This window comes from Silurus aristotelis (assembly GCF_946808225.1).
Source record: "Silurus aristotelis genome assembly, chromosome: 5".
NCBI lineage: Eukaryota > Metazoa > Chordata > Actinopteri > Siluriformes > Siluridae > Silurus > Silurus aristotelis.
Window position 1 is genome coordinate 14,533,789 of NC_139578.1, and position 14,785 is coordinate 14,548,573.

Genomic DNA, 14,785 nt, shown 5'->3' on the forward strand with positions numbered 1-14,785 from the left:
GGAGTATGGAAAAAGGTCTATAATCAACAGTCTATGAAGTATTATTAATAACATTTAATATCCAATAGTAAAGTTTAAATATTAGCATTCATATTCTGAAAACTAACATTTCTGTATGAGTCCTTACTTAAGAGACCTACAGTATGAAGGTGTATCCCAGGCATTACTCAAACTTTATTATAATGTATTTGCAAATGCCACTTGGTTTTGCACTAAGGCCAAATTTCGAGGATAAATGACCTTAATAAGTATATGACACACATGAGCTCATCAGGGCTGCGCACAGGTTAGCAAATTTGAAATCTGAAATTGTTTATAGACAACATCTACTTCATTAAATCGGGACTTTTTGTTGCGCTTTTTTGAAATAAGTAAAACATTCAGATGATCCCTTACCCGCGCCGGGGTGAGCTGAGAGTCGGTGTAAGCAATATACATAATAACGCTTGTGTCACGCTTGAAGCGTTTGAATTTCAGTGTAGAATCTCGAAGGATATGTATATTGTTGCATGCAAAGGAAAATGAAACATCTTTACATTAAATCTACCTGATGCTGTGATTGTGGCCGTGGCAGTGCGCGTGCACCGGGAAGATGTCGGTTTGCAGAGCTAAAGCTATTACGCGTCATTGATGCCGCCTACATGAGCGCAACTGTGACTGAGGTACTGTACATAAGCACGCTTGTCCATTTGCATTCAATTCTGCTTTATTGACATGTTTTCTGATTATAATTTGCAAAGGAGGAATGGTTATTCAAAATAAGCCATGATGCCATTTACATTGCAAAGATGGTGAAATATTATTGAGGTTTTATTTTCAACAGCTCGCGCTTGGAAAACGTTACTAGAAAAGGGGAAGGTTTTGCTGGTGTCTCTCTCTTTAGGTCTATATATGTAATATAGTCACAATACCTGATCTTTTCATTAGTAGGAATCTGGTGTTAAAGGTCTTTTTTTATTCTTAAGAAAACAGGAGATGGAGACACATCAAAAGACAAGACTACAGCGGTTTCTGTCAGACCTGGCAATGTTAGGATCCTTACAGGTTAGAAAGCTGTAGAGCTTTCCTACAGCACGTTCATTTGAAGAGTGTTGTATTATTGTATTACAATAATCAGATACTCATTCCTTACTGCAGGGTTTCTATTATTTTCAGCCCTGGATGAGGGGAAAAGAGGAACTGCTGCTAAATGTTGTCAATGAAGATCTTGTGAGTTTCTTTCCTGCTCCCTCCACCTTGGCTGATATACATTATTTGCACAAAATGTTTGCAGACATCTGACCATGTGCGCTTTTTGAACATCCCTTTCCATATTTAGTCCTGACTTGCTTTTATAATAAAGATGTTCTTGTGCTTGTAGAGATTTGTGCTCATTCAGCCCAAATGTGTTCGAGGAAGGAGCTCTAAAGCAGGCTAGTAAAGATCTTCCACTCCAAAACTTGTAAAGCATCTCTTCATAAAGCGGGCTTTGTGCACAGGGATATTGTCATGCTGGGGACAGGTTTGGGTCTCATAGATCAACTAAAGGGAAAATGTAATGCTACTTCATCCAAAGACATCCTACAACTGTGTGATTCTAACTTTGTGGTAGCAGTTTGGGGACTTCTTACTGTACGGCTGGAAACATCAGGAGTTCCTATACTTTTGTCTATTTAATGTTAATCGGTCATTATAACATTTTATTCTGATCTAAAGGTATAAAGGATAAGTGTAAACATATACAGTACAGAGCATTGATCTGTGCTTTTCACTTATGTCTTTAGAGATGGCCTTCTCCTGGGTTTCCTGCCTCACTTGTGTCATCCTGCACCAGTCCCACTTGCGGTAGCAGTTACAGTTTGGGCAGTTACTATGACAGCTCCCCATTACCTGGTGAAGGTCCACAACCACAACCTAGACCTCAGTCTCCACAGGTCTCTCAACAGCAGCCTAGCAGGTAGAGAGGAATAATTAAAAAAACTCAAATCACATATAGAAATCTGAGCAACACATTTTTACAACTCTGTTATTCCTCTTATAGGAGTAATGATTTGCATCTTCTCCCAGCTTCACCAAGTGAGAGGGAGATCACTGTGCCAGTAAGAAAATCGTACAATTATATATTTTTTATTCTGAATTAGCAATGAGATTTCATTACTGTACTGAGGATGGTGAAAAATGTGCCTCAATACAGGAAATGAATCGCACCCTTTTCTTGTTGACTGCCTATGCTAAGTATGGACGGCCATATGCATGGGTAAGATCCAATCATGAACGTTTGATAAACGTTGGAGGTGCTGACTCGCTTGCCAAAGATACACCGATGAAACTCAAATCTATCACAGACTCGGATTTAGCTCCTCAAGGTGGGCAGAATTGTATTCTTTTTATTTAAAATTAGGTTTAAACAGGAATCTAATGTCAATGAGTCACTTCTTTATAATAACATTAAAGTGTGTCTTTACCTTAAAGGTACGCGGGTGTGGGATGTGGTTCATGAGTTGGTGGGTCTGTGCACCATGCCCCCTCCAGATAATCCTTTCTCTCTGGATATGTGTTACCTCAAAACCCTTTCACTCCCAGAGCGTTTCTTGACCACTGGAGCCCTCCTTAACTTCTTGGAGATAATTGTAGTTCAGGGAAGTCGCAAGGAATCATTCTACGATCTGGGTGGGTGTTATTCTGGAAATTCAGAACCTGTTGGCTTTACTGTAAATGTAAAAGGAACACTTAAGTTTAAATATTTAATAAATAAAAAAGCTGAAATATCACATGTACGTTAGGTATTCAGACCCTTTGCACCAACACTATAAAAATTAGCATTATTATTAGCAATTATCGTTGCTCAGCCTTTTGCTAAACCTTGACTGGAGTCTACCTTTGGAACAGTTTACTGATTGGACATAATTTGGAAAGGCACACACCTCTTTGAAGTCTTACAGCTGACAATGCATATCAGAGCAAAAGCCTAGCCATGAGGTCACAGGAACTGTCTGCAGAACTTAGAGACAGGATTGTTGCAAGGCACAGATATGGGGAAGGCTACAAAAAATTGCTGCTGTTTGAAGATTCTTAGGAGCACAAAGTCCTCCATAATAATCAAATGGAGGAAGTGTGGCACAACCAAGATTCTTCAAAGAACAGGTTGCCCAGCCAAACTGAGCAATCTGGGGGAAGGGTCTTGGTTAGATTACCTGGTCTGATAAAATCGGGACTGAACTGTTTGGCCTTAATTTTAAATGTTGCTTTAACTAAGCACTGAGCAAAGGGTCTGAATAATTATGTACTTTTATTTTTTTAATGTACGACTATTTCTAGAATTGTTTTCATATATACACACATATATACATACAAATGTTCAGTCTGTATATCTGTACATTGTGACATTATAGAATGTTCAAATATTACAGTTACATAAATTACATATATTGTGTCTCAAAATGTTTTATTTTCTTAGTTTTGGAGGAGATAAAGTCCTTGAGGCAACTCCATTTTCGCTGTTTCGCTGAACTCCTAAAACACCGTAATGTTCAGAGGAGGAGCCTCTCAAGCCTGGACTCAGCAGATAAGCAGCAGTCTTTGACAAACAGCTTTGGCCCTGGAGATGACCAGACTCAAAATTTATACAAAACAACAGTAGCAGGTTCTCAGAGACAAGAACCTAAATAATATTCTGATACACACACACAAGAAGAACTGCAGTGTGTAACAAGGGGCACTAAAATCCTCTAAATGTGTAAGAAGTAATCACTATCACACTGTAGATTTAGAAACACTTAGTTGCATTAGTATTGTAAGGTCCCCTGGTGGTCTAGTGGTTAGGCTGCGGCGCTCTCACCGCTGCGGCCTGGGTTCGATCTCTGGTCAGGGAACTGACCCCAGCCACTCTTAGTGCGGGTCCCAAGCCCGGATAAATGAAGGGTGGTTGCGTTAGGAAGGGCATCCAGCTTAAAAACATGTGCCAAATCAAACATGCTGCTTGGTTTAATTATGTAATTGTTTAATTGTTTATCTGAAGCTTGTCCTGGATAAATGTATATGATATATTTCCAATGCAATTACAATTTATAGTTCCTGCTTTATGAGGATTTACAAATGAGCATTTCATTATATATGGAACTGTTAAGTGAAATTCTATGAGAAATACATCAGTGAAGAGAGAAGGTTTCTTGTGGTCTTTCAGCAATAATTTTTTTATTCTAATAACACAGAAATAGAGAAAGGCAAAAGCACTTTACTGTATAAACGTTTTAATTTTTGAAAATACATATATAAATATGTACACAAATAAAATATAATACAAAAACATGCACATTCATTAGACATCTAAAAACCCTTGAGCAGACATGAATATCCAATGTCCTTGTGTTATGGGTTGCACTTTAATATAAATTAGATTAAAACCAATCAGTATAAAATATCCAAAATACAACTGAGTGAACTGCTTGACAGATTTGATAGTAAGGTACTGTAGGTCAGCATTAAACATGTATATACTTCCAAATAGAATATGCATTAACAATGTTGGCTGTAAATTCGCAACCTGTGCACTAGCAAGATCACGTAAAGCAGTCAAGTAGCATTAACCCTGTTTAATATACTTGGCTTATGTTACTGTACCAACCAAAATATATATATATGTAGGACTATTGCTCTTCATGCTAAATTGAACAGACTGGTATATTGAAGTCAATGGTTTAACATTGAAACTTAAAAAAAAAAAAAAAAAAAAAAAAGAAAAAAAAAAAGGCAAATTTGATGTTCAAAACCTGCAGTCCTGAAGGCAGAAAGTAGACTGAAGCTGAAGGAACATAAATGAGTTGGAATGGCTCTATTGGAATGCAGGTGCACGACATGAACTCCATAGACTGCTCAGGGCACATTGTGTTCCCTCGCTACATGCATACACAAACGCTCACTTTGCTACTTATTTGCTCTTGGGATTTTTTTTCTACGGCCCTTACTTTTTGCATTAAGTTAAATGAAGTGATGGAAAAAACTTGACTTGGAAGAGCAAGTCTAATCTCAATCTAAAGCATAAACCACTCACTCCTTTTAAACACAGCAAAATCCGTTCAAAGAATACAATCTAAAAGTGTGGCTTTCCTCATCTGGTTAAAAACTGCATCAAGTGCATGTTAAATTATATGTAACTTGTAATTGTGCTGGCTTGCAACTGCGGTTTTTGGATGGTAATTGCAATAGCAATTGCAACATTGCGGTTCCTGCATACTCCCTGTTATTACATAAATCCCTCATGTAACATGTCTAATACAAGCACCCATTCCTGCTTACAGCATTTCTTCCCACCATCCAAGCATATTGTATTTAGAGGAGAAAAAAAGTTAATAATCCTAATCAAAAGAACTACCAGTCAGTTTGACTTAACTTTGGTAATATATATATTAAACTGCATGAAATTTGCATACAAGTCCTTAGAGGCCTCAAGTCTTGAGATGAAGATACAAACAATACTTCTACCAATTTGACAAGCAACACTTAAAATAAAAAAATGACCAGCATATAATCTTAGAACTATTGTCTCACCCCACCTTTTTAGTCATCAGTGTCTTTGCCCTAAATGAGCAAGAACAACTTCAATTAAAGTCCAAACATTAATCTACAAAAACAGTACTTTCTTCGCCTGAAAGGTTTGTTGCAGTCAAGCTATGACAGGTCCAGCCGTTGTCATCTGTCACTATGTTGAGATGGTGGGAATGGAGAGAAAGTGCCTTCTGGTTGGTAGGATCCCATAGGGGTCAAGACATCCACTAGTTGGGAATCTCATTGCCAGTTTTCACTGGATGAACCTCGTCTGGTGATGCCTCTCAGAGGACTACGTGAAATTGAGCCCTTCTTCTTCCAACGCACTGCATAAAGAGATGCATAATGTTACATTCAAGCACAAAATATTATATGCTTACAAATGTAGACTATTTCCTAATGCATACAATAATCCCCATTCATTAATAAACAGGCAGCTTCCAAAATGGTATGAAGTAGAAAAAAAAGTTTTCCGTCTGTACTGCTTACCTTTCCCCAAACTGGCTGGCAGTGTCAATCCTTTGGCAGCGGCAGCAGGGGTGATGTCACCCTCAACATCCCTAGCAATGCCCTCCGCCTTTGGCAGTGTAGCACAGCCATCTTGCCAGTCGTTTAGTGCCCTCTGAAATGAGTTTGCTAGGCATGCTGTCATATCCTTTGCCCTTTCCACACGACTACACCAGAACACCCGACACTGTAGCTGCTGGCCAGGTTGCCTGCATATATAGAGGAATACGTTGGGATGGGCTGTGTGTGATGCGCAGTAGGCAATGTCATGCAGGTAGGTCTTGGTGAGCTGTCTCCCTGTGCTCAACTCTTTTACTTCTACATATCGTGGCCGCACCACCAGAGCATGGTCTTTGGATAACTTTCCAGGCGCACCATCTAGGAGCCGGTTAATGACTTCTTCTGCCTGCTCCAGGTCAAGGGAGAAGATTTTTTTAGTGCCTAGATAATGGACTTTGAATATGGGGTCCCCATGGGAAAGGCTTTCTGTGCGGTCCCGTTTAAAGTGTCTGCGCAGGGCTGCAGGAGAGTTCTTCAGGGCCTGCATCAAGTGGAAGGAGGCCAGAGACATTTTGGGAGAGGTTTGGGTGTGACTGATGTGACTTTCAGAAGAGGGATCCTGCTTCCCTTTTCTCAGTGATTGCCACAGATCAGTGTTTTCAAATGTACATCAATGATCTAAAAGAGAAAGAAAGTGGAAATATATCAAAAGGACATCAAAGTGGGACACATCAGTGCTATGTCTTTTCTGTATACAATGTTACTTGCACATTATGAATTCACTAAAATGTGGCAGAAGATTGTGGAGAAAAACATCTGTAGCCTGTATTTGCAAAGTTAATCCACCATTACCCTCAAAGCCTCATCTTGCTATAGTAACTACATTCTTCACCTGGACATGTAAGCAGACCTGACTTTTGAAACATGGATATTAACACACCCTGGATATATTAGAAAGGCAAAAACATACTATGCCTGATGATGAGCTGGCTTTACAGACCAGAATTTTGAAACAGTCAGTTACTAAAAACATTATTTTCCCAGCATACCAACTTTACACTGCAGTTCAGACCATTGTTTGGTGTTTTTCCGCTTTCTCCTTTCTGACCCATTATTTCACTATCCCTGTTACGTTTCTGATGTTGTGCAGGAACCCGACCACCAACTGTTTAGGCTGCTATGGCCATTGTTGAGCCAGTCACAGACAGGATACAGCTTTAGTACACATCCCGATCAGCCCCACAAATATTTCTAGCCCAAAGAACAATGGCATGCCTGGTTGTGTAGATTACATGTAAGGAACACAAACAGGAGATAACTTAAATAGTGATAGAATTCCAGTTAATTCTGCAGGATCCATGTGCATACCAAAAGAGGAGACCATTCAATGGCTTACTATAACAATAAGTGTCAAGTTTGATTCCTCCTCATGATAGGTGCACGGCTGGGAACAGGTAAGCGTGCTGGGTTGAAATATAACTAGGCAATACATTTGATATGACCTGCCAATCACGCAGGGGAAGAATAAGGATGCAACCCGCAGGAATCTAAAACTTTCATTGGAAATTGCTTTGACTTGTCTCTTTAGACACAAATCTCACAGCCCTATCAGGAATATTAACTGGTGGTAAGCTATTAAAACTTCAAGTTGATTTTATAGAAATGAAAAGGGTTTATGTAAAAACAAACAACTTATACTTTAGAAAAAACCCAATGACTGCAAAAAATGGTGAATGAATGCTGCTTCATTTACAGGCAAAATATAAACGCGTTCATTATAAAATAATAGTAAAATGTAAAATAAAATTAATGTATTGGAAAAGCCTTTTTTTTGATCAACTAGCTTCATGGACACAATGACACAATGGAGGTCAGGACTGAAACTCTCCGCTCATTTCGGTAGTTTTCCCAACAAAACCACGTTTACACAACACAGTGAGAAATAAAAGAATAAATAAAGAATTAGAAATAAAATGATTTACCGATCATTCGCTCTTTTTGTGCGTTCCGTGTCCGTATAAGGGAAAAGTAGAGAAGTTTTTCCCTCTCGGTATCGCCGTCAAGTTTGGATTTCTCACATCACGGTTTGAAGCTGGTGGCTGATATTTATATTATATTTTATCAACTAAAAATAAAAAAGCTGGTCCTGAAAGCATGTTCATTGAAGTAAATTGGCGAACGTCTTACAGTCAATAACTAAGTAACGTTCTAGCCTTTTTTTTCTCGGCGCTGTGAAACACGCAATCCAACGCAAAAATGTGCTTCTCCGCTCTTTCCACCGGACTTGTAGGACTCAACGCGCGTCCACGACGCTATATTTGAGAAGCGCGGGCACGTGAACCAGCTTCTGCGTCACCATGAGGCCAGAGCGAGCGCGAGCTGTGGTGGAGGCGGGGCCGTGTTTAAAAATCGCCTACTAGCATACTGCGTAGTGTGCCAAAATAGTACGTCACACAATTATATTTTCTATTCTCTGTTGTTGCCTTTAGTGCGTTTATGAATCAGTCTGATTATAAAAAGTATAATATATAAAAAAAAAAAGAAAGAAACATGAGTGCCCTGCTACGAATATGCCCTTCTACAGTGCAAAAAAATAGCACAAAGCATACATGGAGTGTTGCTATTTACTCTATAAAAGCCTACTATTTAATATGGTAGTATGGGGCTTTGGACGTGATGTGATGTGAGGTGCATGCAAGGCCTAAAGATGCTGGAGCTCTCTCAGAAAATGTTGATGATTTTTTAATTTCCCTATACGAACGTGTCCGCAGTCACCAGACTAATATGTAAATACTCAGATATCTAGCATCTAGGACAGGTTTGATTGTGGGGACTGACCAGGGAACACAACACCTTTTTGTTTTTTAGTCTGAACACTGTTTGTCACACAAGGATGTCTGACTAGACTGGTTAAAAATTAGGCTACCAGAATACTAACACACACCTACTTGCGCACATATGCAAAAATCATATGCATAAAATCATGTCTGTTTATACTTCCTTCTGTAATTTTGGCTGCACACATTAAACATGTAAGATGAAAGCAGAACTTAATTTAGCCCAATTTTTCTGATGAGGTCTGATGAACTGACTATATTAGCAAACATTTCTCTCAGGGTTTACTGAGAAACCAGTGAAGTGAAACAGGCTAAACAGGACCATGTGTTGTGGACTCAGAAGAGAACACAGAGCTTCTGTGTAATCAGGGCATGGGTCTGTGTGGCACACCCACCTCCCTACTTTTAGCAGCACAGCAGTGCCATTATTGAGGTACAAATGACGCAACTTGCACCCCCTACTCCAACTAACACACAAATGCACACACCATGCCACGTAAAAGCATGGTTTTCCTGCCAGTTGACTTCTTTACCAAGTATAGTAATGACTAGCTTCTTGTTAGGGTTACTGTGCTCGGTATAACTGAACAAGAACAAGTCCTGCTGAGGGTGGGTCTGGAAAAAGCCATTTCTGTCTGTTGCGTCTTTGTTTGATTATATTTCAGGTACCAACCTTTTGATGTCTTTGCTTGATGTGTAAGTCTTACATGTGTACCGGTCAACCGGGTTGAAATGGGTTTGCTTGTTTAGGGGAATAATACAGTAACCAAATTGTGTAAAAAGAAATCAAATTACTATATAGACTCTGTATTGAGCCTTGCAGGTGCTTTACATGCCTTTTCTGGAGAAACGTTGTTTCATTTCACTGTGTACTGCATCAGCTATATATGGTTGAAACGACAATAAAAGCTTCTTGACTTGACTTTTTTCCTTTATTTATTCCCCATATTTTGCACATTATTTGCAGTCTAAACATTTGTTACTTTTCCTAAAATAAATAAAAAAAAAGACCTAAAAATATGAATACAACAAATAATTAGAAGGGGACAATGCAATTAGTTCCATTTTGCTGTATAACATACATTTAAACATCAGTGCCCCCATAATTATTATTTGGCAACACTTTCCCTGAAGAGAATACAATCATTGAATGACCTGTAATGTCCAACAAGGTTGGAGAAATTGGAAAAATGGAGGGATCTTGAAACCATCCTCCTATTTTCCTAGGCCAGCACACTGGCTTTCCTCAAACCACTGGCCAGTAAGTCTGAAAATTGAGATGGCCATGGACAAGCAGTACTTTTGTGTTGATTTGCATGTATAGTCTCTTGTTAAATAAGCTATTAAAGGAGAAGCTTTAACCTCCTGGCAAAGCTAACCAGGTTTTAGATAGAACTACCAGCTGCAAAACTGACCCAGCACCATATTTCACATCAGATTCATAGTATTTTCTTTTTATTATGTGCAGTCTCTCTATTCACTTAACTTGTAAAGTATCTGCAATATGATTAAAAAAATGTCTCACCTGACCACAGCACACTGTAGCCCATAGTTTGAAAGCTGCTTAGGGAAGTTTAGACTCTACAGTTTTAGGTTACTTTCAGACAAGGTGTGCACAGGAAGGGTGAGTCTAAAATTAAAACTTTGGGTTCTTTGGCTCCCTTGCCATTTCCCTCTCTATGTAAAAAGTCTGATTCTTCACACTTATTGTTCCTATAAAGCTTTCAAATAAATATTGTTTTATATTTTATTATTATATTTCTAAATGTTATTGAATAACTTTTCTAAAGTCCCTAACAAACAGGGAAAACAAATGACATTATACAATCTAAATTAAATGCAAATATGATTAGTGATACATTTACCAGCCATCCCATGTGGCACTACCAAAACTAATGACTTGTTTCTCTTCCATAACCTCCTTTTTTCCACAAGAGACCATAGCACTAGTAGCTTGATAGATGGTGTACCTTAACAAAGTAGTATGCAGTATTTTATAATTTGAGTACTCGAAAGTACATTTATAAAGTATTTTGCACAACTGGAAACAACTGTTAATCTTACCAGAGACTGTGCAAAAACGTTGCACTTTAGTGGGTATCCTGAGCAGCTGTATGGGTTCTTTGCACCACTCCTATGATTATCATTTGTTTTGCAGTAGTAAGAGTCAAGACAAATTTACAAGTACTACAATAAGGATTTTGTGTATCAGTAGGATGGTATAATCAAGAAAAACACTCACTGCATAAGCCACCTATCCAGCTTCTCTGGACAAAAGTATTTTAGTATTTATAATATTTAAATAACTAAAGATAAACAGAGAACATCAGTTTCCAATGTAGTCCTTAGTTAAATATATTTTGACAGCATACCATGACCTTGTAGAGATAATGTAGTAAAATCTTCATTATTCTTAAATAATCTTAAAAGATAAAATTGTGACAACTCTTAATTTCTTAAAATTTGTCTTCTGTTTACCTTTCTGCTCAGATTTCATAGTGACTGTGGTTTGAGGAAGTTTGTTTAGGTAGGGTCACAGAGTGTGGGTAATTTCAATGATTGCATTAATATATTGCATAACCTTTTCAATACCTAAATACTGACTTGGTGTGCTCACAAGCATAGAGAATTAAGCATTCATACACACAGGCCTCCAGTTCATTAGTAATGGGCACACACATACATGCTCAACTTATTTTTGGCTCTGGTACCATCCATGTGACTCAGAGAAAATGTGTGGATATGCACTTTTTATGAAGCAAAAATATTAAAATTTGCCCAATGCAAGCATGCCATTCAGTACATTTTAATTGTTTATTTGTTGGCATGTGAAGGAGCTACAAGTAATTACTGTACTGTGATATTGCTGGAATACAGTTCTAGAAAACAATAACTTAATACTAAGTATTCATTATGCTTACATGATAAATTATTATTATATATGGTAATAATTCAAACAAAATATTAACAAAAGTTCTGTTTATTTTTCTCTGCAACAATTCCGAAGATGCTACACTCACTTTGTAGCATCAAATTATACATTGTACATCAGGTGTACCTTCTTCCTTTTAATTTCCAAAATAATTATTGACAATGTATATAACACATTTTTCACAAATAAAATACAGGTTTTTTTAAGTGACACTTAAGTGATCCCAGTCATCACTAGTTTGGCAATTTACCAATAAAATAGTAGATTGATAAAGATATGATTAATATATTGACAAAAATATGCTTATTTTAGATTAAATGATCGAAATACGGTAATATCTAAATTTGGAAATTGAGTCCATCTGCACAAATGAGATTGGTTATGCTTTGTACTGATGTGGGCCTTAAAGTGCAATGATTTCCCTAAAGTGAATTGCTAAATTTAAATGACCTTCTTACGGATGTGGCTTTGACTATTTGATTGGGTTCTGTGAGCATTAAATAGTAATTGCTGAAAAAAGTGTAAATGTTTGTCTAATATAGGAATCCTCATATCCATAAGTATTTGGAGATTTTCATAATTTACACAATCCCTCTATTTTTACAGACACAGAAGTAATTGTACATAGATAAATAAATAAAAAAAAACTAAAAAACTTATAGACCTAGTTATTTAAGAAACCCGGTCCATTACAGTTGACAAAAAGTCTCTTTCGGTTTAACAAATGTGATTTCTGACGTTGTAGACTTGTGCATATTATGTTAAATAGGTTACTTGATTCAATTGACTCCGCTTAATGAAATAAACATTACTCAAATCAAACCATGTTTTGAAATTATTTTAAGTGTTTGTTGGCTTATTATTAGTGTTCACTTTGGGGAAAAAACCTGTTAGGATGTTTTACTGACAGACCTGTGTTTTTCTGTTTGCTTATAGTGTACGTGTGACCTTTCAGTGACCTAAAACAGCATTCATGTTCCCAAATCTCCCAAATCTCATATAATCTCACATACTCAGAAGCACAAAGTCACACACACCCTGGTGGCCCAGAGCCTAGATGCAGATGCTGAAGAACTGCGGGGTTAAGAAAAAAATAGAACAAAATTAATGACCTTGACCTCATCTATGTGGTTTCCTCATCTCTTTCGAATCTGCCCAGGACAAATTACCTTATTTAGTGTACACTGGCAAATTTGATCCTTTTTCTAGTTACTTCAGCATGTAGAGAATAATAGTTTTAGCCATGCTAGCTACTACATGTATCTACGACACCATAAGTATGATTAATTTTGATTGAACTACAACAGTGTTTTAAATATATTGTTTCTTTTACACAAAAAAAAAAAATTCCAGACCAACTTGTCTGACAGGCATGTGTGTGGTTCTGCTTGTTTACAGTAACGTGCGTTTCCACATGTTGACATGAGTGCTCAAAGAACAGATGTGTGCTTACTAAATAATTACTTGTTTGAATATACACAAACGTGCATCAGACAGATAATTCTGTAACCTGTCTGTCCTCATTTTTATGTGAAGCTAAAGGACCTTGGCTATTCCTTGCATGGAGGATTTTTTTTTTTTTTTGTATATACACTGCTAGCACTCATTACTGTTTTAAGCGGAGGTGAATTTCTAAACGTGTTCAGAAATGTTCTATTTTAAATGAGAATCAGATGTAAGTTAGGAATTACATACAAGTTAAGCAAGTTAATATTCTTTATTAAACTTTAAACTTACATACTCCCCAGACTAGTAAAGTATCTTTAAAAGTGTTACAATAGGTTGGTGGAGGGCTGCTAAAAACCTCCTTGCTGCTATAATCAAGAAACTTCCATATAAGGAAAATAACAAGTTACTGTAATTACCATATTTGTGTGAAAGACTCGACATGAGCTCATCTGTCATGTGACTCGGTCCCTTATGACTGTTGATGTTATGCTAAACCTTTACCACAAATATGTTTAATATTGCAACATATTAACTCTGGATATCTTAAAAGGTTTTACTTACATGGATGCACATGGACAAAGGGAAATACCAATGAATTATCAGGAATATGAGTAATGACAAAAAAATGCTTTTAAAATTCTATTATTACTACATATCTGGTATAAGGAAATCACTGCACCAAATATAAGATATAGATATAAGATGTGCACATTGCGACAATCTTGACCAAAATTTCTAGGAATTATAAGGACAAATTGATATAGTTGGTGTACACACAGATAAAATAAGAAAGAGCTATTATTAGGTAATAATATTTTTAGAATCAACCCCAACCTAACCTTAACCATAACATTTCATACAGGTTTGCAGTTGTGAAGTTATGATGATGTACACATGATAAATTGAAAAGCTACATAATACCACAAGCTATAATTATATTTTGTATGCAGTTTGTACTTATAGTAAGCTACAAAAAGTAGCTGCAATGGCTAAAGTATCTAATCTTGGTGGCATTAGTAAGAAAAACACAGCAGTAGAGAACATCACGTCATAGACTAATCAGGAAAAGGAGGAAACTTCCTGTGTTGCACATGGTTGCCTCAGTAGCTGTTTCTCTTTTTACCCAAGTCCTGGTCTGAAGTCTGTTTTTTACAGCATAATGTGCTTATGTCTAAGGGGATGCTGATCTTAGATCAGACTCTTTTATTTGTACTTACATTCTCTCTAGGGATGACAAGTCAAAAGTGATACAAAAATAAACACTACCTCATACCCCCTCAATTTTTAATACCATTATGACCACACATTATTTATTTTCCCACAGTTTATGAAAATCATTTACATTAAATGTGGCACATGACTGGAGACAATACATTTAAATATTTATCACATAACAACCCATTTTGAAAGAAATGGGGAAAATATGTATATACTGTTTATTATACCTACAAAATCTAACGTAATACGTGTGTTAATTTAATAGCAAATCTCTCCAGTCTGTGTGACTGATTTATAATACAACACAAAGTGTGCTATC

The 14,785-nt window shown here is 37.1% G+C and overlaps 2 protein-coding genes across 6 annotated transcripts; one reads left to right on the top strand and one right to left on the bottom strand.

Annotated features, from left to right (window-relative positions):
* The first annotated feature begins 408 nt into the window (after window positions 1–408).
* Window positions 409–3,990, top strand: LOC310726128 (uncharacterized protein). Of its 5 annotated transcripts, XR_014533641.1 has the most exons (9): window positions 409–662; window positions 973–1,044; window positions 1,138–1,209; window positions 1,764–1,936; window positions 2,021–2,078; window positions 2,174–2,345; window positions 2,452–2,649; window positions 3,437–3,793; window positions 3,927–3,990. XR_014533641.1 is itself a non-coding variant. In XM_083541384.1 (8 exons), exons 2-8 carry the CDS (start codon window positions 976–978, stop codon window positions 3,646–3,648), a joined length of 954 nt encoding a protein of 317 aa, XP_083397510.1. In that variant the 5' UTR covers window positions 409–662; window positions 966–975; the 3' UTR covers window positions 3,649–3,919. The 5 variants fall into 5 exon arrangements, 4 of the variants coding, with proteins under 4 accessions (XP_083397510.1, XP_083397509.1, XP_083397512.1 ...); XM_083541384.1 differs by lacking the exon at window positions 3,927–3,990 and having other exon boundaries at window positions 966–1,044; window positions 3,437–3,919; XM_083541383.1 differs by lacking the exon at window positions 3,927–3,990 and having other exon boundaries at window positions 3,437–3,919.
* Window positions 3,991–4,212: 222 nt separating this feature from the next.
* Window positions 4,213–8,365, bottom strand: LOC310726129 (low density lipoprotein receptor adapter protein 1). The gene is made up of 3 exons (XM_083541387.1): window positions 8,013–8,365; window positions 6,013–6,708; window positions 4,213–5,849 (listed from the first exon to the last, which is right to left on the bottom strand). The coding sequence occupies exons 2-3, from the start codon at window positions 6,599–6,601 to the stop codon at window positions 5,764–5,766; spliced, it is 675 nt and encodes a 224-aa protein (XP_083397513.1). The 5' UTR covers window positions 6,602–6,708; window positions 8,013–8,365; the 3' UTR covers window positions 4,213–5,763.
* Between the last annotated feature and the right edge of the window lie 6,420 nt (window positions 8,366–14,785).

Coding starts and splice junctions, on each gene's coding strand:
- LOC310726128 (XM_083541383.1), top strand. CDS start 642: ATGAGCGCAACTGTGACTGAG. Junction 663..972: donor TGAGCGCAACTGTGACTGAG/GTACTGTACATA, acceptor TTAAGAAAACAG/GAGATGGAGACACATCAAAA. Junction 2,079..2,173: donor AGAGGGAGATCACTGTGCCA/GTAAGAAAATCG, acceptor GCCTCAATACAG/GAAATGAATCGCACCCTTTT.
- LOC310726129 (XM_083541387.1), bottom strand. CDS start 6,601: ATGTCTCTGGCCTCCTTCCACTTGATGCAGGCCCTGAAGAACTCTCCT. Junction 5,850..6,012: donor GCCAGCCAGTTTGGGGAAAG/GTAAGCAGTACA, acceptor CTCTTTATGCAG/TGCGTTGGAAGAAGAAGGGC.